Below are 24,969 nucleotides of genomic sequence, written 5' to 3'. Positions count from 1 at the left end.
GTGGAGGTCTGCAGGGGCAAGTGGCACCAAGTGATCTGTGCAGCAGTAAGCAAAAGAAGATAATGGTTTAGAATTGTTCTCATTTTTCCTAAGGGATGGATAAATGTAGAAAGCTGTTGAGGAGTGTTGGACCTAAGGAAAGACTATATCTACCATAAGGAAAAAAGTCTTAGATACCAATGCAGGCAAGGAAAACAGCAGCTGGCCTTCCTTCAAAGAGTGCTGCAAAATGGCAGGGATGATGCCTTTGACTTGCTTTGTGTCCCTTTAAATCACAAATCCAGATCTTCTCTATACTTAAGAAGGGTTTCTCATGGAGTAGTGGTCTGTTTTGTTTCGTTTTTTAATTTTGATAAAGACAGGTAGATCTTTAAGAATAGTGTATTAGTCTGTTCTTATGCTGCTAATAAAGACATACCTGAGGCTGGGTAATTTATAAAGGAAAGACGTTTAATTGACTCACAGTTTCACATAGCTGGGGAGGCCTCACAATCATGGCAGAAGGCAAAGGAGGAGCACAGTCACCTCTTGCAGGGCAGCAAACAAAAAAGAGCATGTGCAGGGGAACTCTCCTTTATAAAACCATCAGATCTTGTGAGACTTATTCACTATCATAAGAACAGCATGGGAAAGACCTGCCCCCATGATTCAATTACCTCCCACCAGGTCCCTCCCACAATACATGGGAATTGTGGGAGCTACAATTCAAGATGAGATTTGGGTGAGGACACAGCCAAACCATATCAAATAGTATAAACAACAACAAATACAACTCAGTTATTATAAAACATAACAAAGGTACCAATTCCATACTCTGAAGACTGGCTATCATAGGAAAGAATTAAGCAGTGCTTATGACTTTTTTGTGTAAATCATATTTAACCAGATTGTACTGGTTGATCAAGGAAAGTTCTTTGTTCCAAAAGAATTCCAGCTATTAAATGTAGAAGGGAAGTTAGAACTGGAAAAGCATAATTGGATAGCCCCCAAATGAAATAACTGATGCAGGCAACTGTCATCAGTGGGTGCAATCATTAGACCTTTAGAAATGTCTACCTGGGGACTTCCCTGAGCCCACTAAAAGTGGGACTGCCATACATTACTTGCCATCTGATGTGATGCACCAAGAGTAGACAGTATCACCTATGAGCTAGTATTGCCTGAGAGTTGAACCTGAAATGAATCAAGCCAATCCTGGGGTTCCAGAAAATACAGGAGAGAGAGGAACAAGTGAAATGGTAACACAAGAAGACAGACAAATTTAAAAAGTGGAGATTAGGATGGGGCTCTAGAGGGCCTCCACATGAATTTCCTCAACAGACAATGGCTTGGGAAGAAAGGGAGAGGCCATGCGTGAGCGAGAGGGACATACGATGAATAACATCCAAATGTGATGTGTTCAACTTGTTTGGACCATTTAAACAAACCAACCAAAAGATTTTTCAAGACAGTTGGGGAAATTTAAATACAGTCTGGGTAGTAGATGATATCAAGGAAATATTAAGTTTGTTAGGTAAAATAATGGCTTTGTGGTTATATGAGAAATGTTCATATTTTTAGAAATTCATACTGAAGTATATAGGGGTAAAATGACTGATTTCTGGAATTTACTTTAAAATCACATTAAAAAGGAAGGAAGAAAGGACAGGTGAAACAAATGTGATAAAATCTTGATTAATTTTTATATCGGCATATATACATTCTCTTGTAATCGTGTAAATAATTTTTAGGAACAAAGGGAAAGAAATGCAAAAAGTGAAATAAAAATATTGGCATAAAAAAATTTTAGATTGGGATGATAAAAATCTCTCTCAGGGATAATAGTGGGGGGGTCCATGGCCTAGAAGCAAGATAGGAGCTCTGACTAGAAAAAGGTCAATATCTGAGAATTCAACATTTTAAAAAAAAATTTTTTTTTACAATCTCCTTTACTTAAATTAAACCTATTTATGTTGGATTTTTTGGTTGGTCACTAGAAACCAAGTTCCTTGCCTTGTAACAGGCAATTGGAGGAGAATTTGGGAAACAACAGTCTCTGGTGTTGAAGTTAATGCTGATCTTAGCTGGAATAACTTGCTTTCTTCAGCATCTGCAGTGGCTAGTCTCCTGGGACTTATCTGGCTACATGTATTTTTCACATTTATTAGTGAAATTGGAGATTCAAGAATAAAACACAGTCCTCGGGAACACTGTGTTAATTTGTGACACACTAGAGATTTTTTTAGCCCGTAAAACAAATGAATGAGCTCCGTGGGGGCATAAGTGTTATTTTCACCCTAGAAGGCAGTAAAGGCCCACTGTATTTATTAAGTACTTAGAAGATGGAAAATGAATAGTGCTATGAAAATAGAAAAAAACACTCACACTATTGCTATTAATAGTGTAATTTTTTTGTCTGTCCTGAAGGAAAAGTATCATCAGATGAAAATGTTTAAGTGTAGACCTCTGTATATTATTTAGTTATTTTGCCTTGGATAATAATTTAATTCAGTCTCAATATAGTTGTTTTTGTTTCTATCAAACAGGCTGAATCCAGGTAAGAAACCTCACCCATTATTTTTGGCAGGGCAGGGCCTACCAAAAAAAAAGAAAAAAACCAACAGAACAACAGATATTTGATTCAGGACCTTCCTTCTGAGTGTCTAAGTGACTTAAGGGGATGTTCTGTGTAAGCTGACACACTGCGGGCGTTTCTAATAGGCCTTACACACTTGGCTTTGCAGGAGGATTGTGGAGACAGCACGCCGGTCCTCCCACTGAAAAAGTCCAGATGGAGCCAGTACTTCAAAAGGTGGGGGTGTGGAAGAGAGGCCACCCTGTACCAAGATGCAGGGGACTGATACAGCCACCCAGGCCATGATTCATGCTGTGCCCATACAGGCAGGCAGGTCCCAGCCAGGGAGCAAGTGCAGGGAGGGGCATGTGTTGCAGGTAGTAAAAAATAGCACCTCAGAGGTTCCCTAAAGAGGTTCGTAAGTGCTTTGCATTGAGGTACTTAGAAAATAAGTATCATCACCAAGAGAGAGACCCTATTCTCCATCCATTTCATGGTCCACAAGAATCCAGGATACAGACTGTGCAGAGAGCAAGTGATAAAGTGATCTCGGGTAACTCGGTCCTTGGCTGTGTTACTTTGTTCTTGTGCTTGTTTGATATCTTGATTATTTAAAAGACTGGACCCATTTTATTGAGCCAATCAAAAAGAATCTATGTTTTTTTGTGTATATATGTGAGTATGTGTGTTGAGGTTTAGAGGAGGGAAGCCATGTCTAAGGCCAAGGAAAGTAATTCCAGGGGGAGTTTCTGTGATTTTTTTTTACCTGTGTACGAGACTGTCAAAGCAGATGTCAGTATTTGTGTCTTCATGAGCTATTGGCTTGGGAAGATGGGGGCAGGGATAATGAGAACTGTAGAGGAGGGTGGGCTGAGTGAGGAGCCTAGAGGTGGGATCTGGAAGGGGCCTCTTGTACCCCTACCCCGGCCCCATTATTGTGAGCTCATCCTGATGTGCTACAGACTTAAGTACTTCCCATTATCAAGAGTCGTCCTCTACATGGCAGGCCCACACCTACCTCAGGTCCTCAGTCTCGGGGGGAAACTGAGGCTCAGCATCAAGTAACTCTCCTGTTGACAAGCAGCTAGGTGGTGGTTCAAAGCCAGGACTCCCTGACGAAAAACCAGAGCTCAGTCTCCTCAACCCCAAGGGTCCCAGACAGCTCCTTACTCAAAAGCTAAATGTGTGAAAAGGCCATGAAGGAACACTCAAGACAGGTTTGTTTCTGTAGAACATACATGAAAGAACAATAGGTGTTTTGAGGATGTTTGATATTATGTAGCATATGATAGAGAGTTCATCTATCATGCCTAGGAGGAGGATGAAATGCAAAGTCCAAGAAGGTTTAGTCTTTGATCTGCACTTGCCTTCGTATTCCTTGGCAAGCTGAGTGACTTTGCTTATCCTTGTGTGTAAATGGAAAGTAATGCAGTCAAATGTATTGGGGGTCCTTGTGGGCCTGAAAGTGCTTCAGGGAACGCACAGGGAGGCTCAGCCTACCTGAGGCTGATGGAATGCAGAGTTTAGACTGCCCTGCCGAAGGACAAGACTGCAGCCTTCCTGTGGTCTGGGTGAAATGGGGAAGAGGAAAGTTCCAAGGAATCCTGATTTAAAATACGCTCACAAGTGGCTTTATTCTAGGCTTCTGAAGGCTTGGGTTAAGAATTAGCACATCTATCTAGCTAATACTGGGTTACTTATGCAGAGAAAGGTGAGGTACAACTTGGAAATGAATCCCAAATCAACTTCCTTCATGATAGGCTTTCACTTGGATGCTGATTTTTTAAAAATGTGTGTGAGCCCAAAAACAAATTGGGAACCTTCAGTCCTTAGAACGTATTTAGCTTTCATTGTGACTGAGATGTTTTCTCTCGTATGATCAGGTACCCTGGCCAGCATGCTGTACCTTTCATGCCTTTCCTTATGCATGCTGGACAGGTAGCCATTTGCTGCTGGTCTCACTGAATGTCATTTGAATAGTACATTTTAAATGTTCATCCCTGAGTAATGTCCCATGAATGTCTCATTATGTTTTGCCTGCTCCTTCCAATTTTTGAACTTGATGTTTAAACTTTTCTGATATGCCCTCATTGTTCCTGAGCACCCAGAACTCATCTGTGCAACTCCCTCCCTCAGCTCAGTGGGGCTCCGTGTGTAGGAGCCAGTTGTTATTTACAAGTGCAATTCAGCTGTCGCTGTGTCTTTGAACACATAGGGCTGTTGTGGGATTTTTAATTGCCATTTTCATCTATATAATTAAAATTAAATGAAAAATGTATAGCCTCCAAAATCAGAATTAATTTCATAAGTACTTCTTCAGGGAAAAATATGTCTAAATATGATAATTGTTACTTGATTTGCCTTCAACAGAACTAGAGGATTTTACCTGGCTGAAGAGAAAATACAGTAATTTTAAATGAAAAAAAAAATCTGTCTGATACCTTGGATACTTCTTGTGACTAAGAATCAGAATTAATCATGTGGATGAGAAATGATAAGTAACTCTGAATATAACTTTAAGGTAGTACACTAGGAACATATTATGGTAACTCTCTCTGGATCCAGCTTGTCTTATGCTGGTCAGGTTTTTCTTCTCCCTCTAATTCATCATTGGGGTTTATACATTTCTCAGGAATATGCCTTTACCCCCAAATCAAAACCTCCCTCTTGCTCAAGAAACAGACATTTCACCTGCTTACTGCTTAACTGTGCCCTGTAAGTGTGACAGTGAGCACCTAGCAGAAAATAATGAGGCAACAAAAAGAGAAGTATTTTTAAACTTCACTGGGCTGGCCAGTGTTTCACTCTGCAGACTCATCAAGCGCCTGATGGACATGTTTGTAAAGACTTGGATGGTCACTTTATTTGGAATGACAAATTCTGTGCTCCACATAATGAGGTCAGTGAAGCATCCAGAAAAGAAATGTATAATTTGGTAGCACAGTCTGTAAGCACAGCCCTGCCGTGGCTATTTAAGTTTAATGAAGCAGCTACTTTGCTGCTACACATTCTTAGTGAATAGCCTCCTTGGCGTGTTTTTGAAAACTTAAATGTTGCTGGTAATCATGTCCTAGCAATCTCCTTGGAGAGCCTTTGTGTCCTGTTCTCAGAAGAAATATGCCGCTTTTCCATGTTAATGGTTTTGAAATTAGTCATTTGCCCTATTTTCATTGGAAAGGAAGGTCACTGTGTGATTTCCTACCTTCCCTCATTTTCTCTGAACATTCAAGATACTCTTAAGTCAGTTCATCAGCCATGCAGTGCACTGTCTGGTTATAACATGCCTGAAAAGCCAGGGGAATGTTCTATCAAAGAGCAGTATCCCTATTCTCAGAGACTGTTCTTAGAATTCAAAGTGTAAAAATCTAACTCACAGAGGAAAGTTCCTCGACAGACCATTATTGCCATTTTTTTTCCCATTTCAGTCACTGACCGCCTTGTATTGTCCATTTATTGGTCTCATTAGAGAAGGCTGTGCTCCCCACGTATGCAACCTCTCACAGAGGACATTTAAACATCCTTTCTGAGGCAGATTCACTCATGTAAAACTAAGGTCCGACTTATGGATCCTGGACCAGCATTAATGACGCAGAACTCTGTGGGAGCAGAAAACCATCTAGCCATTCTCAGTTGTGCGGTGTCGGTCCCCAAACTTAGGGCTTCGGGTGGTTTCCCCTGAATGAGCAAGGACACGATTGTGGAAAAGTGCTAGGTCCTCATGGCTCTGCCACCCCAGTGAAGGTCTGGGGAATTCTCCAGACTATTTGGTGGCCTCCACATTTCCCTGGGAAATGTAAAGTAGGACTTGAGAAGGCTGGACCCTGCACCACCAGAAACTTCCTAGGAATACCTAATAAGTTCTCAAAAAAAAAAATAGTGAATGGATGGAAGGAAGAATAAATGAATTTGCTTCTTTGATTTGCTTTGTCAGCCAACTCTGGTTGTAGAGGTAACACAGGATCCTTCCAGGACATATTGAGACCTGAGGAGCCTACCTCTTCTTCTTTTCAAAAGTTGTATTTTATTGCAGTAAGAACACTTAACATGAGATGTACCCTCTTAACAAAGTTTTAAGTGTCCAATATGTTATTTCTGACTACAGGTATAGCAGATCTCTAGAGATTATTCATCTTGCTGGACTGAAACTTTATTCCTGTTACTAAATTCATTACTTTTGGGGATCATTTCTATAATATGTTATTACTTCTTGAAATCTCTGGAATTGGGTATGAAGGTTGAATGTGGAGGTCCGGACTTGCTCCAGACTGCCTCCAAGTTAGGGCCTGCTTAGACCACTGTCCAGGCAGCTCACATGACCACGTCAGTGCCAGCCAGCACTCACATTCTCCTGCCCTCATTTTCGCCTTTAAACCTTTTGAGTCATTTTCCTACCTAAACAGAGGTGCCAATATAACAGATTTCTCTCACTTCTTGACCTCCATCTAAGAGACTAATGTTGACTTGGCGCTGAAAATGTAGTTCTGATACAAGTAGGCCTGAAAAGGGCCTTGGAATTGGCCTGTGTTTTATTTTCTAGTGTATTTATCACATGCTAGATTAGTTAAGGTTAAGATAATGGTAGCTGCTCTAACAAATAGACCCACGTATCTCCAACATCATAGCAGGTTTTCCTCATATATCTTTGTTTTTCTTTTTTCAACTTTTATTTTAAGTTCGGGGGTACATGTGTGGGATGTGCATGTTTATTACATAGGTAAATGTGTGCCATGGTGGTTTGCTGTACAGATCATCCCATCACCTGTCATATGTCTTTGTTAAGCATTTTCACAGAAGAATGAAACCTGTCTTCCAGATCTGAAGGCGATAGGGCCAGCGAAAATGAGAAGTGGGCATGCAAGGATGAGGCTCCCTCTGTTCTCCCTAGCCAAGAGAGATGGCATGGTCAATGTCAGAGTTCAAGTGTGATGCAAAAGATAAATCAGAGGTTGACCAGACATAAGGAAAGACAGTTTTAAAAGACAGAAATGAGATGTATCCCAGGCTAGAAAAAGAGCAGAAATGAAGGTTAACATAATAATAAAGTTCAAACTTCTCTGTACATGGCATGTTCCTACTTACAAAGTGAATTCATATGTATTATCCTGTTTTAGACCTCACAAACAACCAGATGAGGTGGCTCAGGATATATTAGTACCCTAATTTCAAATATTCAGGAAATCTCAGGAAAAGTCTGAGAGGCTGAGTGATTTACTTTGGTGAGTAGAAAGTCAGAGTGTAGGCTTTGATGTTGTGCCTCCAACAACAGAGCTTTTTCCCTAACTCATGATTCTCCTGGAGGTTTGGGGCTGCTGAGGCAGAGGGGCTGTAGAGGTGAGCAGAACCTGCTTTCCTTCCTTTCCCCCACGACCTGTGGCTGCATCCTCATGATGCCAGCCATGTTCCCATGGAAATCACTTACCAGTGGCAACCTATTCAGAAATGCAGCAATGAATCACTGACACCTGGTTAGGTCTCCTGCTTTTGTGAAACCTGTATCCTGTCCTTTTCAGGGGTCACAGTTTAACAGACGAGACATTTTATTTTAACAATTCCCTAATCAGACTTTCATTTATTTGCCCACCCGCTCTGTTTTCACTGTCTCCCTCTCATCCACCTACTCCTGCTCGTCCCACTGTGTGCAGCTGAGTTTGGCCAGTGCCAAATCATGTTTTATTCTCAGCCTGAGAAAGAAATTATGCAAGGTGTCAAGCCTGGCCAGCAAATGACCCATCCCACCAGTGCCATTTGATGTTTTAAGTTTACACGTACACCACTCCCTCCCAGAGAGAATTCTTGGATAGACTGGGAAGTACTTTACCACAGGAGCAGGGCACTGGCATTGATAAGAAAGCAGATAGTGCTTGAAATTTTGCAGAAAGCTCGGTAGAAGACCAGTGCTCGACTGCAAACCAACAGCTCAGCTCTTTCTAGCATCCTCGGCAACAGCCTGCTGTTTTCCCAGGTGGCTCTGAACTAGACAGGAAAATGCAGTGGGCCATTTGTCACTGCCCCAGGTGCAACATATGCATGCCAATTGGTGCTTGCAGCTTGTGAGGCCCGCTCCTGCCTGCCTCATGCTGCATCTAGGCCTCTGGGCTTCCCTTTCACTGAGATCAGGGCAGAGTGTGCTTCCTTTCTTCCTCTTCCTTCTGAGTAGGTGATTAGATCCACTCTTCTGAGATTAGAACCAACTCAGCCATCCCCACCATGATCAAGTGTGCTAATGCTCTGTGTAATCCCTCTTACCCCATTTTTAATTCAAGTCCACGGTCTTTCAGGGCTGATGGGACTCATTGCTGGCATGCCAGTCTTAGAATCTTAAGGTTATTCTGATGTGTGGTATACATAAGACATGCTGGTATATTTTTCAGGGAATGCTGAACTGCACTATCATTTTAGTTAGGTCCTAAATTGAACTAGGGCTTAGAGGATCTTGAATGCAGGGTTCTGCAGATATGGCACAAGAGAAAGAGCCAGGGCTTGCTTGTAGAAGAAGGCAAGGTGAGGTTCCTTTTGTTCTTTTATGCTAAACTCAGTGCCCAGCACCCACTATGAATGGAATAAACTGATCAGGTGGTAGATAATATCCCATTTACCTGTGAAAGAAGAAATGAAATCATCCAGAAGTGAAATTACATATATAAAATGAATTTAAGGGAAGCTCTGCTTTTAGAATATGTTTAAGGGCATTTTATTGTGGATTTAGGTCACACATTTAGAACTATTTCCTTTGACGAGGACTTAATCTAGGTTACAAGTGTGTGAACTTGGGGCTATTATGTGCCTGGGTGACAGGCAATTCACTGAGGGTAGCTTAACTACTGGCAGCCCTGGGTCCCATTATTTACTCTGTGCACTCCCTGCTTACCATCCTCCAGTTCCATCAAGTATAGGGAGGGAGTATTTGGCCCTCTGAGCTGGAGTTATGCAAAACCCGAGAATAGACACTCAGAGTTCTTCTAGACATAATGATTCCATGCGGCAAGAAGGTCACTGTGTCTGCTTTTCCTGCCAACACACCCCTGGCTCTTAATCTATGGCTGCCTTGTGAAGCAAGAGAGTTGTGCCAGAAAGTTACACTTTGTGACTGTGAAGCATTATGAGAATTTAAAATTATGTCAATGGAGTTTTGTAAGGGCAGGCCAGAGGAGAGGAGTTAGGCACAGTTTTAGAAGAGGACGGTCTTTTAACATCTCTTTGTTTTTCGATCTGAAAGCTACCATATCTCAGTTTTTAAAAACAAAACAACTGTCTGGCCCCAGTCACAAATCAACTCCACCCTGCCAACCCTTTCAAAAATATAAAAAGATATCTACCCAAAAACTTCACTGGGTTTATCCGAATGGTGGGATTATGAGTGACTTTTACTGTCTTCTTTGTGTTCTTCCATAGTTTTTATAACATACTGTATACTAATTGCACTGTGATTTTTTTTAAAAAAGCAAAAAATCCTATTTAAGAAGCAAAACTATACCCTATACCAACTAACTGACTGTGCTGAATGTTCAGTATTGCTGCTCATGAAAATGGCATGAGTGGGGCAGCCCCTGCCTGTGCCCCCACATCAGGTCTCAGACAAGGACTGGAGTCCACAGCCATCTCCCCACTGTGGGTTCAGAAGGGCTGCTGGGCAAGGGCAGACGCAGACCATGAGAGGACTCCAGGCAGCCAGTGAGGGTGGGAAAGGGAGGCTGCTGGTGCAAGGTCAGCCAGACACCTCGGCAGCAAGGAAGGGATGACGGTCACGTCCGATTGTTTTGGACAGTCGAGCCTGCTTGACATGTGCTTGTCGGGAGGGAAACTGTCAGTTTCATCAGGAAACACTGCATTCTTGCCCTGAGAACATACAGTTGATGCACATTGTTCTGAAGTTGGGAAGATCCTGTTTTCCAGAACCACAGGGATCACGGAAAATGTAAGAAGTAGAGACAAATATCTGGGAGAAAACAACCCCTTGCGGAATTACAGGAATGCTCTTGGGGTTTGGGGTTGTGCAAATGACAAGATATTTCATTTATTTAAGTCTGAGCCTTGACCACCTAAATGGGTTATTGATGTGAGCTCAGTCCATCAACTAATCCTGCTGCTGTCTACTGAGCCCAGGCCATGTCGAGCCCAGGAGCTTGAGGTGAGCAGGCTAGCACTCCTAGCCATGAAACTGTGTCATCTCACCTTTGGACAGAATTCTTCCTTCAAGTTTCTGTAAAAACCTGTATTTCTTTTTTTTTTTTTTTTTTTTTTTGAGACGGAGTCTCACTTTGTCGCCCAGGCTGGAGTGCAGTGGCACCATCTCGGCTCACTGCAAGCTCCGCCTCCTGGGTTCACGCCATTCTCCTGCCTCAGCCTCCGAGTAGCTGGGACTACAGGCATGCACCACCACGCCCGGCTAATTTTTTGTATTTTTAGTAGAGACGGGGTTTCACCGTGTTAGCCAGGATGGTCTCGATCTCCTGACCTCGTGATCCGCCCGCCTCGGCCTCCCAAAGTGCTGGGATTACAGGCGTGAGCCACCGCGCCAGGCAAAAACCTGTATTTCTTATGTGTCACTTGCGAACCTATTATTGAATTCAGTGGGGTTCCTCACTCAAGTGAGTCTAACTGCTTTGAACTTGAGGTCATGACCCAAGCCTGCACCACACAGATGGGGAGCAGAATTCCTTGCAGTTTATATGATAAACCATGTGCCTAGGAGGTAAGACCCTTGTTAGTAATGGATTATGTTTAATTGGTGATGGAGATCTCATTCATTACTTTCTACATTCTCCTATGTGTTTCTCTATAATGATGCATGTACGTCTGCATTTTAGGTAGTACACAAACAAGACATCGTGCTAATGTATTTATTGTCACGTTCATTAGAAATAAAAGCTCATTAAACTCATTTCATGAATAACTGGAAGACAAAGCTAAAATAGGTTCCATTTTTAAAGGAAGTTAATTTCAAGATGTATTGAGTAGAAAATTTTATTATGCAACAGATATGACAAAAGTCGAAAGGTGGTACAGTCATTGCGTGATTCATGTTTGGCAAATATTGTCCTAGAACATGCTATTAAGACTTGGCCAAATTCATTTTTATTTTTCTTCCTTCTTTCTCTCTCTTTTTAATCTTAGTATCTCAGAATGAAACTGCATGGAGAATAAATTGCTTACCAGAAAAAATAGTTGTGAATGTTTTTAGTAATGATTTTAGTAACTTTTAGAGAGTGTCAACAAAGACTTATTGCTTCTCTGGCACACAGCAGGGAACTGCTTATCTTCTCTTCAGATCTGGGCCTCAGAATCATCATTCTGTCCCCTCATGGAAAGCAGGGCTCCTAAATGTTTATATACACCAACATGCTTGCTGTCTTGTTCATACCATATCCGCTGTTTCTTGTGGGCTCTGTGTGTGTGTGTATGTGTGTGCACACTTGTATTAAATGGTAACAAGATAATGTGCCACATCTAGGCTACCCCTGTTATTTATATTAAATAATGACATGATGATGATGTTGGTGGCCCATAATTCTCCATTTTCTATTAACCACCCTGCCCAAGTAAACTGTTTTCTGATCTCTCTTAGATGGAAATCCTGTATGAATGTGGAAGCCATTAGCAGAGTAATTGCTGTCTGTTACCATGACAACCAGCCGCTGCAGTCACCTGCCCGAAGTCCTGCCAGACTGCACCAGCTCAGCTGCGCCCGTGGTGAAGACGGTGGAGGATTGTGGCAGCCTAGTGAATGGGCAGCCGCAGTATGTCATGCAAGTTTCAGCCAAGGACGGGCAGCTGCTGTCAACAGTAGTGCGGACTCTTGCCACCCAGAGGTAGTACCACAATTAAAATAAATGAATCTGTAATTGATCCAGAGAACTCTTTGTCAGATGGAAAATGCTAACGGGAATGTAATTAGTGCTCAGGTCTTTGTGTCAGGTGAGAGGAGGTGCTGGGAAAAAAAAAAGACTACACGAGTTCTGTCATTGCTGTTTCTATAGCAATAGAATATAAAGCTAAAATTCACCTTATCGAGATTTCCCCTTAAAGTCATACTTACAAAGAGCCAGGAGGGGAAGGAGCCCACAAGATATGGGGTTGTTATTTTGACATTGTTATGTAATTGCTCTCTTGTTGTCTCCAGTAGGTAACAAAGGTAGTCCTATTGGAACAGGATTAAGAAGGTATTTGATTTCAGGCAACTGAGTCAAAGTGATTGGATTTGTGGGCAAAACTTTTGAAGTGACATTCTTGGTGTGCATGTGGACTGGCATTGCCTGATGGAAGCACTGTCCAGGGCTACTTCCTGGGCATGTATCTTCTCATCACTTGGAGGTCTCTTCTGCTGTCCCCTCCTTCAGCCTCAATGGTCCCCCATCCCTGACCCTTCACACACACTCTGCCCTATGAAGTGCTATTGTGAAAACCTCCTGAGCCTTCCCAAGTGATGAACTAAAGCCAGAGAGCAGGCTCTGAGCAGCTTGGAGACCACTTATCCTGACCAGCACTTTGTCTCCTCTTGTGCTCTTGTTGGATAGGGAGCTATGGGCTTCCAGGCTAATAGGAACTCCTTGGCTTCTCCAGCTTTTTCTCAGAATGGGTAAGTGGGCTTCTAACCTGTGCACTTAGAAGGTGGGTCAACATTGAACTTGCCCCCTAGTGTCAGTGCTGACACTTCTGACCTCTAACATAGGACCAGTCATTCACACCTTATTCTCTTACCTCTGTCTGAGTGATCAGTCAACCCCTCTGGTGTAGACACAGGCCCACAGATCCATGTGCCCACAGCAGGACTACCAGTGGCATCCCACCCTGGGCATGGTGGCCCCCAGACATGGAATCACACTCTGATGCATGTTGTGAACATTGCTCATATGCCCTCCATTTAAAATCTGTGCTGCTAGTGCAAAGGAAAAAATAGAAAAACATTTAATATGTAGTTTTCTGACTCTTGGAGAACTTTTAACAATTGGTTAGGACTCAGGATGAGGCAGTGACTATCTTTGGTCCTCTGTGAACTGAGACTGTGTGACTGATGTGCCCCACTCACCCTTGCAGGCATCAAACAGCTCACTTGATCAGGAAGAGCAGGCTATGGTTGACGTGGCTGAGACCTGTGAGCCTCCGCTTGTGTGTGTGTGTGTGTGTCTGTCTGTCTGTCAGGTATTTTTACCTGCTCTCCCACCATGCAGTACTGTAAACCAGGTTTCAGAGTTTTATAGGCTCAATGTAAATGAAGGAAGCCCAGAATCATGAGTTTAAAAAAACCTGTCAACTTTCTTTTCCCACTCCTGGGCACAAGTAGGCCTTTCAGGCTAGTGGGAGGAAGATCCTTTCCTTTTTCAATCCCCTTTTGGCCTTCACTCATTCCCAGGATCATTCTCGGAAAGGCCTTTGGGAAATAGCAGTTCTTCCGTGGCTGTTTCCATTTGGACCAAAGATAGTGTTCAGGAGGATGAAGGGGCATGTGCCTGGGTCACTGTCATCTTTAGGGGGCATACAGAGAGGTAAGGGAGGGCAGGTAAAGAGGCAGGTAATGAGGATACGTTTTAAAATCTATTGCCCAATGAAGAACAGCAGAAGCAACATAAGACATTCATCAGAGAGGCATGGTCCTCTCCCAGGGCAGGGTACCTCCCAAGAAGTGAGGCCATCTTAGTGTGATCTTTCCATTGGCCACTGACTTACATGATAAGGGCCAAGTTATTTGATTTTCTCTGGCCCGAGATTTTCCTTGAGAGACAGTAGCTAGCATTAACTAAGCATTTGCTGTGTGCTGGTCCCTATTCTAAGTTTCCAGTCTGGGCTATCTTTTCACATGCTCACTGTCACCATATGAGGAAGGCACCATTTTTGTTTCTGTTTTAGAGATAAGGAGACTAAAATACGGGGAGGTGAAGTTACTTGCCCAAAGTTATCCAGGTGATAGACAGCAGAGTTAAGGTTTGAACCCAGCCACCCAGCCCTGCACCATGAATCGCTAACTACACTAAGCTGCCTTCATGAAATGTGTAGGAGTGGTTTTTCCAAATTAAAGGCAGAACTCTAGACTGAGGCTATCTCAGTAGGACATACTCATTACTAGCTTTCAGTTTGGTGTCTTTGGCATCCCATAGAGCATTCTGTGAAAGCTCAAAGGACAATCCACCACTCAGCTTTGTGCTGTGGCTCAGACTGCAGTTCTGTGTAGTGGCTGCAGGGTTGGTTGCTGGCTAACTTCCCTCCTCTCATTTTCCCACCCTATTGAAAAGAGAAATGAAAAGAACCTCAGGGTATACAAACGTGTCCTGGTTTGGTCCAAAAGATTCCATTTGTCATTTCAAACAATTTCTCTTCTTAATGATGAAGGATGGTTCTGATTTTTGGATTAGTAGTTGACCTGAACTACATCTATATTCAAGGCAAAGATATCCATTGCTTGTTTTCACTCACTTTTGATCCTGGGCCACACCCAGCTACTTTGATATTGACAATCCCCTATTTCTTTGTGTTGTCACAAGTAGATGACCCAAGTGCTCTAGAGTACCCAGAACCATTTGCCCCACTGCCAAGGTCAAGTGTAGATCTAAGAGGTCCTAAAACAGCTGCCTCTGCAGAGGGCCCAAAGGACAAGAGCTAGAGGGCCATCCACTTGGTGGAGGTTTCCAGCCCTGTGACCAGCAGGTGCCCCTCCTTCTCTTGCAGCCCCTTCAATGACCGGCCGATGTGCAGGATCTGCCATGAGGGCAGCAGCCAAGAGGACTTGCTCTCTCCATGTGAATGTACAGGGACCTTGGGGACAATTCATCGGAGCTGCCTGGAGCACTGGCTGTCATCCTCAAACACCAGCTACTGTGAACTCTGCCACTTCAGGTTTGCAGTCGAGCGCAAACCCAGGCCGTTAGTGGAGGTCAGTAAGTGGGGCACGTCCTGAAAACTTAGCTCTAATGAGCAAATGATGTCTGTTTTTATGCCTGGATCACAAGCCCTGTACAGCTTTACAGCTTTACTGAAGCACGGTAATAGCTATGTGAGTGTGTGCGTGTGTGTGTGTGTGTGTGTGTGTGTGTGTGTCTGAGAAAGAGAGATGTAAGCAGACACGAAGAAGGGAGAGCTTGCTAGCTCACTTGGGATCCATCAGTAGAAGGAAAGTAGAAGAAATCAGTATAAGGAGAAACAGCCAGTTTAGAGACTTGATCTCCATTTTTCAATCCCTGTGAAATGGAACAAACAGATCAAACATCTTTCTGTTTGCACACCATCTGCCCAACTTGAAGCAGCAGATAAATGGGCATTTGGGTTGCATATCCTGAGAAGTCTTCATGAAAAAGTATAGCTCTGTAGTTTAATGGATATAGACCTAGACATCCTGGGTTCTGTGATCTCGGGTTTGTTACTTTACCTCTTGGAATTACTATAAGGATTAAAGGAATTAATTATAAAACACTTAAAAGAATACAGGGCACATATGCAAGTGTTTCAATAAAAATATCTCACTTGGGAAATTACACACAAATTTCCTTCAGCCAATAACCTAATATTATTGAACTCTTGGCCAGGTGTGGTGGCTCACGCCTGTAATTCCACCACTTTGGGAGGCTGAGGCAGGCGTATCATGAGGTCAGAAGATCAAGACCATCCTGGCTAACATGGTGAAACTCTGTCTCTACTAAAAATACAAAAAACTTAGCCGGGCGTGGTGGTGGGTGCCTGTAGTCCCAGCTACTCAGGAGGCTGAGGCAGGAGAATGACATGAACCCAGGTGGTGGGGCTTGCAGTGAGCCCAGATCACGCCACTGCACTCCAGCCTGGGCGACAGAGCAATACTCCACCTCAAAAAAAAAAAAAAAAAAGTTGGATATTGGCAACAGTAAATATTTTAATATATTATGAGCCAATAAATAAAATATATTTAATATATAATATTTAATATATTATAGCTAAAGGGAGCCAAGACATTATGTCTATGATTCAGACCTGCTCCTAACCTCCTTGTTTCAACAGCTAACTCAGTGAAGCCCTGGAATGAAAACTAGTGCTGGAAATCAAGAAGTGCTTCTTGTGGACTATTTAATAAGTGTATTAGTGCCCAGGCTTAAGATGCTAGAGAGCTCTGTAGCTCTGTATATACATTCTCTTGGGTTTGACCTTGAAAATTAATTCAAGACCTATAACCGGGGCCTGTTTTAGCTATTATGACTTACTTGGCAAATGGCACAAAACTTATTTGACTTTCCCCAGTACACTCCATGCTTTGCTTAAGAGTCGGGATCTAGTGACCTCTTAATTTAGCCATCTTGCCACTTGACATCCACTTTCAGAAATTCATATTCAGAAAGGGCCTGTGGGGAATTTGGCCTTGTGCCAGATTCATTGGGATTTAACATTTTAGAACTTATCTGCAGAGGGGGAAATATAATTAAATAATAAACAAAGGAGTTGAAGATTTCTCAAGCCTAATGGCAAAAGTAAAAAGAAGCTTATTTCTCCTTTCCAGAAACTTTGTGGAACCTCCCCAGTTTGATATTGCAGGGAAGCTGGTTTCCCAGAGTGAGAAAGCCCTGCTTTGAAATAGACTCCATCCAGCAATCTTTTTAACTAGCACTTCCCCGGTAAAAATCCCAGTGTATATGCACGTAATATATAACAAAGTAGGGTGTGTGTGTATTTGTGTGTGCACACATGCATGTACATACCCTAATTTTTCTCAGATGAAATCCATGTGGCAAATCACCCAGTGATCTCTCTCAGTCTCAGAGAGGGTAACATGTACCCACACACAGGGGTCTTCAGAGTTGCTGATGTCAGGTCACAGACTCATTCCTGGATCTTAGGCAACTGTCATTAAACAAGGAAACAAGGCAAATGACCTTGAGAATGTGTGAGGTGCTCTACAAGATTTAGGGCCTCGCCTACAAAAACTTCACCCAAACGGTCACCAGTGATGAAATTTTCATTGCACAAATGGAATGTGACAATTTTCAGAGTTAATGATGATTGAACAAGTTGAAAGTGAAAGGCAAACCTTCCCAAGCTGGGGGAGGCTGGCCGTTTGATCATCCCATGGCGAAATGAACTTGCTGTTTGACCACAAGCAATAAAAAGAAGTTGTCTTTGGTTTCTCAGCTGGAGGACAAATGAGAACCAGGTACAGGCAGGGTTTTAAACAAATGACATTACTAATTGACTTTTCCCCTCTTATCAGAGGACAGTTTATTCCTAGTGAGCATCTCTCCTCAATACTTTCACCTCAAGATAAACATGCATCTTTTTTTTAAGCGAATCAGCAAAACCTGCCTATTTGGGTTAAGGATTAGGAGTAGTGTTACTTTATTTCTCAGTTTTACTGTTTTAATTGCTTAATCATTACTTTGTTTACCAGTTGGATCTGCCTTCTCATTAAAGCAAGGAAATTCCATAACATTTAATTTCAAAATCGATGTGACAATAACAGCTCTTGTTGCTCGAGGAGGCAGTTTAAAAAGTCATTTATAAATTTTATTTGTCAGCATCTAAACGCTAACGTTGGTTGGAATTACTTTTAACACCTCAGACTTCCAGTTGTCAATAAACCCTCTCAGTCCTTCGTTCTGCATAACTGTTCATCCCCCTTCATGCCACCATTCCTAAGACATTTCTTCACTTCCTTTTCTTATCTCTGCAGCCCACAGTTGGATGTTCATTTTTAACTGGGCAGGAACCCAGGGCTGTTGTATATACACTGGCTGCTGTGTGAAGTCTTTTTTTCTGCCCGTAAGGGTGAGTTTCTACTCATGATGGCAAATCAATGGGCTGATTTTCATTGGAACTTCCAAACTGGGCATGCCCTCCTCACTTAGCCACTGGCCATCTGTGTGGGTTGGTTCAACTTCTCTGAGCTTCCCTGTGAAAGAGGGCGAGCAAAGAGCTCTCCATGACTTAAATAGAGACTTTTGGTCTCTATTTAAGACTAAAAGTTATTGTTCAAAAAATGTGTATTCTACACTTGAAATGGATATATTGTATGACGTATAATTAGACCTCAGTGAGTTGACTGTGTGTGTCTACTTACCTCTCTACCTACTTTACCTACCTTACCTACCTACCTACATGGCCAGTCTAAATCTTTTAGTCTCTTTTACCCTAAATATTGGTGAATCCTTTCATGGTTAGTAGATATCCATTTACTACATTCTACTGGATCATTATTCATATTTTCATGGTGCAAGGTAAGCCAGTATAACAAGACCTAGTTTCAACCCAAGAGCACTACATTGCAATCATCTATATTAGTCAGATGTGGATGAATTTCTGATAAAGTCCAACTAATGCAAATCACACAAAGCTTGAAAGAAAAGCATTCAAAATGTAGCTAGCAAAAAGATAGCAAAAAGGAAGAGCAAATGTAACACACATAAACATACCATGACTTGTTCCCCTGAAATATGTGCTTTGACTCCAGCCTCTTGCCATTAATGCATTTCTGATTGACCAGTTTGCCAAGGAAGCCCATCTTACGACGAGCAAATAACATGCTTATAACGTCAGTTTCTAGTGATGGAATATTTGTCACTAGGCTTTCCTAAAACATGTATTCATAACATCCACCCTTGCCTGGAAAACTCATGAAGTTATAGATCAGCTCAACAATGTTGTGATTTAAATGAAACAGCCAGGAAATAATGGGAATCTGGAGGAAAGGCCTTCTAGGATCTGATTTTCCTCTGATCAGGGAGACACAGTGATTTTTCACAGTGGAAGTGATTAAGTTTCCATATTCCTATTTCCTTTACACACAACCAGTTGATTGTTAAGAATTGTATGAACAATTTAAAAGCTGTTCCCTGTGAGTCAGAGGTTTAGCTAAATTGAAACTGAGCATGTTTTCACACATAGCAGTTACCCAGAATAATGAGATATAAAGCTAGGGAGATGAGGATTAAGGATTTTTTTTTCAAACTTATTTATTTATTAATCTTTTTTATGAAGTCACTGGAGGACAATGGTTTTAAAGTGTGCCCAGGATTCAGCGTAATCTCCAGGTATACCATGGGGAGCAGAGTTGAAGAGATATGAAGAAACTACTTTGTACCTTGGCACTTGCTATTTAATAGATTCAAGAATTCACTTAGCTCCTAATATATACAGATAGATTATATAGAGATTATATATATATACACATGCACATATATGTACACACATGAGACTTAGGTGGGGACATTGCTGGACTCTTATTATAGTTAGTTTGGTCTGGTTTTGATTTTTAATATTCATTGAAGTAAAAATACAAGTTTTGGTTTCAGAGTATTCACTTTCATCAGCAAACACTTGTGGCATTGGGGTAATTAGGCAATTATGTCATAAGGGATATAAAGTGCTTCAAGAAGATTTATAGGCATGAGGACCCCACTCCATTCTTTACATGAAGGCAGATGAGCCCCTTTGTTCATTCTAACCCATTAACGCAGCCTAGTGAGTAAGTTAGTTGGACCAGTATCATAGCATGTCATAAGTGCATTGTATTGGATCAGTACTTTTATTGAGGAATTTGAATGCCTTTGGGTGGGACATGCTCTCTCCAGTTCCCCAGGCCTTGCCTTTTGCTTGCACACACCCAGCCCTCCACCATCTTGCATTCCTTCCTGCATTTACAGTTGAGGTTCCAGGACTGGGTGACTTCTCTCACCTTTAAAAGAGTTCTCTAATACCCTGTGCATTTCTTTCTACCAACACCTCATCTTCCTTTCAGGGTATTATAGACCAAACCTAATGATCTCCTTCCCATTGTGCCCACATTATAAGTGAGCTGAAATGATTGTTTCAAAATCACAAGGGAAATGAACCTCTAAGAGATGGTGTACCAGCATGTACGGTGGTGACAGTACAATTATAACATCTTGCACCTGAGTATGCTTTAGTGTCAGCTAAGCACTTTCTTGACCTCTGACAAGGTCGCTGAGCAGGCCATCCCTCGGGCCACCTGCCTCTACGTGTACTCGTGGAACCATACGTTGTGCCAGCAGTGGAGATGACATGTCTGATGACCACTCCCCAGCAATCCTTGACCCTGCAGTGGTCCAGTCTCGAATTTGTTTCTTGTTTTGGTGGCTAATTTGGCAGTTGCTTTGTTACTTAAAGCTTAGATACAAAGAAGCTGTTTGAAGGTATCCATTAAATTCACAGCTTGCTTCATTAAAAATCACTTCATTAAAAAAGCAAGCCAACCGAAGTGTTCACATGGCCGTGCCAGATGGAAGTGAGCTAACTGTTCAGTGTCTGTGTTTTCAGCCCATCCACTGCTGGTAAAGGATTAATTTGGAGGGACAATCCAGTTCTGTGTATAAAAATAATCACATGGCCAGATTTTATTATTTTCAATGATTCTGATCCTTGCCATGAACTTGGGTTGGATACAAATGAGAACCCACATTCTCAAGAGGACCTCTGTCCACCTTGATAGCAGCCCTCTTCGTCTTTGCGAGGACTTCTATGAGCAGAGACACAAAGATGCAAAACACCAAGAATTGCTTCATATAACATGTTCATTTTAATCTATGTTTTAAAAAATACAGAAGAGGACAAAGAATAATATAACAAACAGGTGTGTATTTACTATGCAGAATTAACAAACATTAGCATTTTGTGAATGACATACCCTTCAAAGGAATAGCCTGTTGGGGCCAGGAAGAAAACTGTGGTCTTCACCGATTCATCCCTAGGTGTTCTCAAATAGGAGAGGAAATTCAGCCAGGTTTTCCTTAAGCACATCTGGGCCAAGAATAAGAGGAAGTTAACAAAAGAGACAGATCATCTTGCAAGATTCCAGACCCTTTCAGCTAACTCCAAATGTACAAACAATTAGTACAGCAAACATTGACAGCTACGGAGTTCACTTCTTTGAAAGGCAGACAATTAGAAGTTATTCCACGGGAGTTGGGGTGGTGGAGGTGAAGGTGTCATGGGCTGCTGGCAGAAAGCTTTGTAAAGGAGAGTCTGAGAGAGGAGAAGTGAAATGTCGCTGAATAACTACAGCTGGTAATCACCTTTATCCTAAGTCCTGCTGAAATAACAAGGCACAATTAACTCTCAGGAATTGCCCTGTGTTGGGTACAAGGCACCTGGTTGAGCTGAAGGGAAACATAAATTGCAGAAGGCCTGGTGCAGATTTCAGAAGCAGAGTTATAGAATATGCATAATGCTCCCTGCTGGGGGCTCCTGCCAGCCCTCCACAAGCATCTTCAGTTTTAAGTGTCGACAACTGACTTTTAACTCCAAAGAAAGAATACATAGTTTTAAATGAATAATGTGTGAAATATTATGAACAATACATGATTATAGCTAATCCCTCACACCGCCTAATGATCAGTTGTAAACGACTGAGCAGAGAGAAGTATCTTCAGTTAGGCACAGGGAGATCAGTGGCTGTTTATTCACTGAATGAGACCTGCTATGCCTGTTTGTGCAAATAATTTTACTTTCCAGAATAGGCACAGATTTTGATTCCAGTCCAGTGGCATTAATTAACGTGAGTCCATCTGTGTTTATCAAGATGTTCACACCCTGGAGTTTTCGTCTTCTTAAATTTTGTTTACCCATTTCTGAGGCAAAGGAAAAATATTATATGCAATATTCTTTGCAATCTAGTTTTATAGAGTTAGGGGGATAGATTTACACTGTGATGGATATGTGAGAAGGAAGTTATGTTGTGCTTGTATACACTTTATATAATCATCTTATTTCAATGTCTCAGGTATCCTTCTCATAGCAGATATTATCCTATTCTATAGATAAGGAAGCTGCAACTCAGACCTAAGTCACTCTTCATTGATCTTCAATACTTTCAGCCTCAGGGCTAGTAAGCGGAGAAGGCAAAAGAATAATCCAGGTGGTCCAGGCACGGTGGCTCACCCCTGTTATCCCAGCACTTTGGAAGTCTGAGGCGGGTGGATCACCTGAGGTCAGAAGTTTGAGACCAGTCTGACCGATATGGTGAAACCCCGTCTCTACTGAAAACACAAAAGTTAGCTGGGCGTGGTGGTGCGTGCCTGTTATCCCAGGTATTTGAGATGCTAAGGCAGGAGAATCACTTGAAAACAGGAGGCTGAGGTTGCAGTGAGCCAAGATCGTGCCATTGCACTCCAGCCTGGGCAACAGAGTGAGACTCCATCTCAAAAAAAAAAAAAAAAAAATTAAAGAAGAATCCAGGTCTGTCTCCAAAGCCCACATTCTTTCTACCACACCTGGTGTCCTAGTCCATTCTGGCTACTATAACGAAATACCATAAACTGAGTGGTATAGAAACAACAGAAATGTATTTCTCACAGTCCTGGAGGCTGGAAGTCCGAGGTCGGGGTGCCAACATAGTTGGGTTCTAGTGAGGGTCCTCTTCCTTGGTTGCAGACTGCCAACTGCTATGTCCTCATGTGGTAGACGGGAAGAGCTAGTTCTCTGGAGTCTCTTTTGTAAGGGCACAACTGTCAGTCATGGGTGCTCCATCCTCCTGACCTGATCACCTCCCAAAGGCCCCACTTCCTAATACCATCACCTTGAGGGTTAGGATTTCAATGTATGAATTTTGGGAGACACAAACATTCAGACCATTGCACCTGGCTTCCTTCCTGCCTCTGAAGTACTTTCTTTCATTTGCTCATTGGTATGAACCTATGCACACACAGAGCTGAGAGTTTCTTTGCCAATACCCAGCCTTTCCAAGAAACTAGATGTGCTTCAGAAGGGGGAAGATGGAAAAAAAAATTATGAGTAAAGCCCTTGTTTCCTCTTGACACCAGATTTGTCTATTAAGTCAGAGAGTTAGCAGGGAGGGAAGGATGAAAAGGTGGAGCACAGAGGATTTTTAGGGCAGTGAAACCAGTGTGCACTATAATAGTGGATTCATGTCATTATACGTTTATCAAAACCCATAGAATGTTCAACACAAGAGTTAGCTCTAATGTAAGCTATGAACTTTGGTGACGATGTGTCAAGGTAGGTTCATCGCTAGTGACACGTGTACCACTCTGGTGTGGGCTGCTGACAGTAGAGGGGACTGTAGGGGCAGGGGGAGACAGGGATATATGAGAACCCTCTGTACTTTCCATTCAATTTTTCTGTGAACCAAAAACTGCTCTGAAAAATAAAGTCTGTTTTAAAAAACACCCTGAGCTGTGCCAGATCAAGTGCTGGAAGAGTAGAGTGGCACTTCTTTCCTGTGCCTCTTTGTACTCTAGTTGGAAAGCAAAGCTTTTGGCTACAGCACCCTATCAGAAGCCAGAAAAATCATTCTTCATTTCCAAGTGACTTTACATAGCCTTTCTTTTTTTCTTCTCATTTAGTTACTCTTCCTCTGCGTCTGAGTCTTCATTTTACTGAGTCATTATGTCACCAATTCCTTAGGAGGAATCTTTTAACCCAAAATTATCAGAAACCTTTCCCTCTTTTCACGAATGGTTGTGAAGGTTAATCAGTCCTCAAGTGGCTGTACACACTTGTGAGACAAATTTCTTTAAAAACTACCATCAAGATAATTCAGATTGGTAAACCTTATTTTGCAACCCATAAAGGAAAACATTGATGTTTCTCTTCAATTATTTGTGGCTTTCCCTCAATTCTTTGCTTCACTTTTTTTGACAGGTGCAGCAGATTTGGGGGAAGATAAGAAAAGACCCCTGTCAGGTCTTCAGGCTTTTCCTTCCTCCTCATTCTTCACGGAATGTGTGTTTCTGTGGCGTGCCTCATCACTGCCCGCCTCCTTTCTTGAAGAGATAGGAACCCTGTGAGATTGTTTGGGATAAAACGGTTTCTTTGCAACCCATTATTACAGAGTTAGAGGGATAGATTTACACTGTGATGGATATATGAGAAGAAAGTTATGTTGTGCTTGTGTAACACGAAAGAGAAAAAATATGCTTTTGAAGCTTTTAGTTTGGAATACTAAAAAAAAAAAAAAAGTTTAATTCTTAGATGTGCCACTTATGAAGATGTATAAAGATCTGTTTGTGAAGATTGAGGTCAGATTACAAGAAAAAAATGAAATGTTTCCTACTCATTATTTCATCATTGCTTCACCTCTAGCGATGCTATTATAAATAGAAAGTTGGAATAAGTAGTGAGGTTCAAAGTCTTTTAGGGCTCTGAGGGAAAATGGCTAATATAGCTTATATGAAATGCTGGCACGTAGGAGCAGCAGGAAAGTTGTAAAATAGAATTTATAGGCATTTAAGGACTTATATCTGGGAAGAGTCAGTAAAGCAGAAATTGGGAGATGAAGGGAAAATATGCACCATCCTAGAAAATAAGGTGGCCCTTCCTCACAATTCACCACTTCCAAAGGCTTTGCTCTTTGCATTATGTAGCTGGTAGGTGATGGGAGAATAGGCATGAGAGATGGAGGTAATAAATGGCTCCAATATTTTTCTAAACACTGATTTATCTGCTAAAAATCTATGACTTTAATGTTGAATTCATTTATCAAAATATACCTA

The 24,969-nt window shown here is 42.0% G+C and overlaps 1 protein-coding gene across 2 annotated transcripts in view; it reads left to right on the top strand.

Moving 5' to 3' along the window:
* Positions 1 to 24,969, top strand: part of MARCH3 (membrane associated ring-CH-type finger 3) — a 149,660-nt gene that overhangs the window by 100,330 nt on the left and 24,361 nt on the right. For both annotated transcript variants that reach the window (XM_025389007.1, XM_025389008.1), the window contains 2 exons: positions 12,120 to 12,363; positions 15,215 to 15,419. In XM_025389007.1, coding sequence (XP_025244792.1) covers positions 12,176 to 12,363; positions 15,215 to 15,419 — 393 coding nt within the window. In that variant the 5' untranslated portion in view covers positions 12,120 to 12,175. The remainder of the gene's footprint in view (positions 1 to 12,119; positions 12,364 to 15,214; positions 15,420 to 24,969) is intronic.

This window comes from Theropithecus gelada, chromosome 6, assembly GCF_003255815.1.
Source record: "Theropithecus gelada isolate Dixy chromosome 6, Tgel_1.0, whole genome shotgun sequence".
Lineage (NCBI taxonomy): Eukaryota > Metazoa > Chordata > Mammalia > Primates > Cercopithecidae > Theropithecus > Theropithecus gelada.
This window is presented reverse-complemented; position numbering and strand designations above follow the sequence as displayed.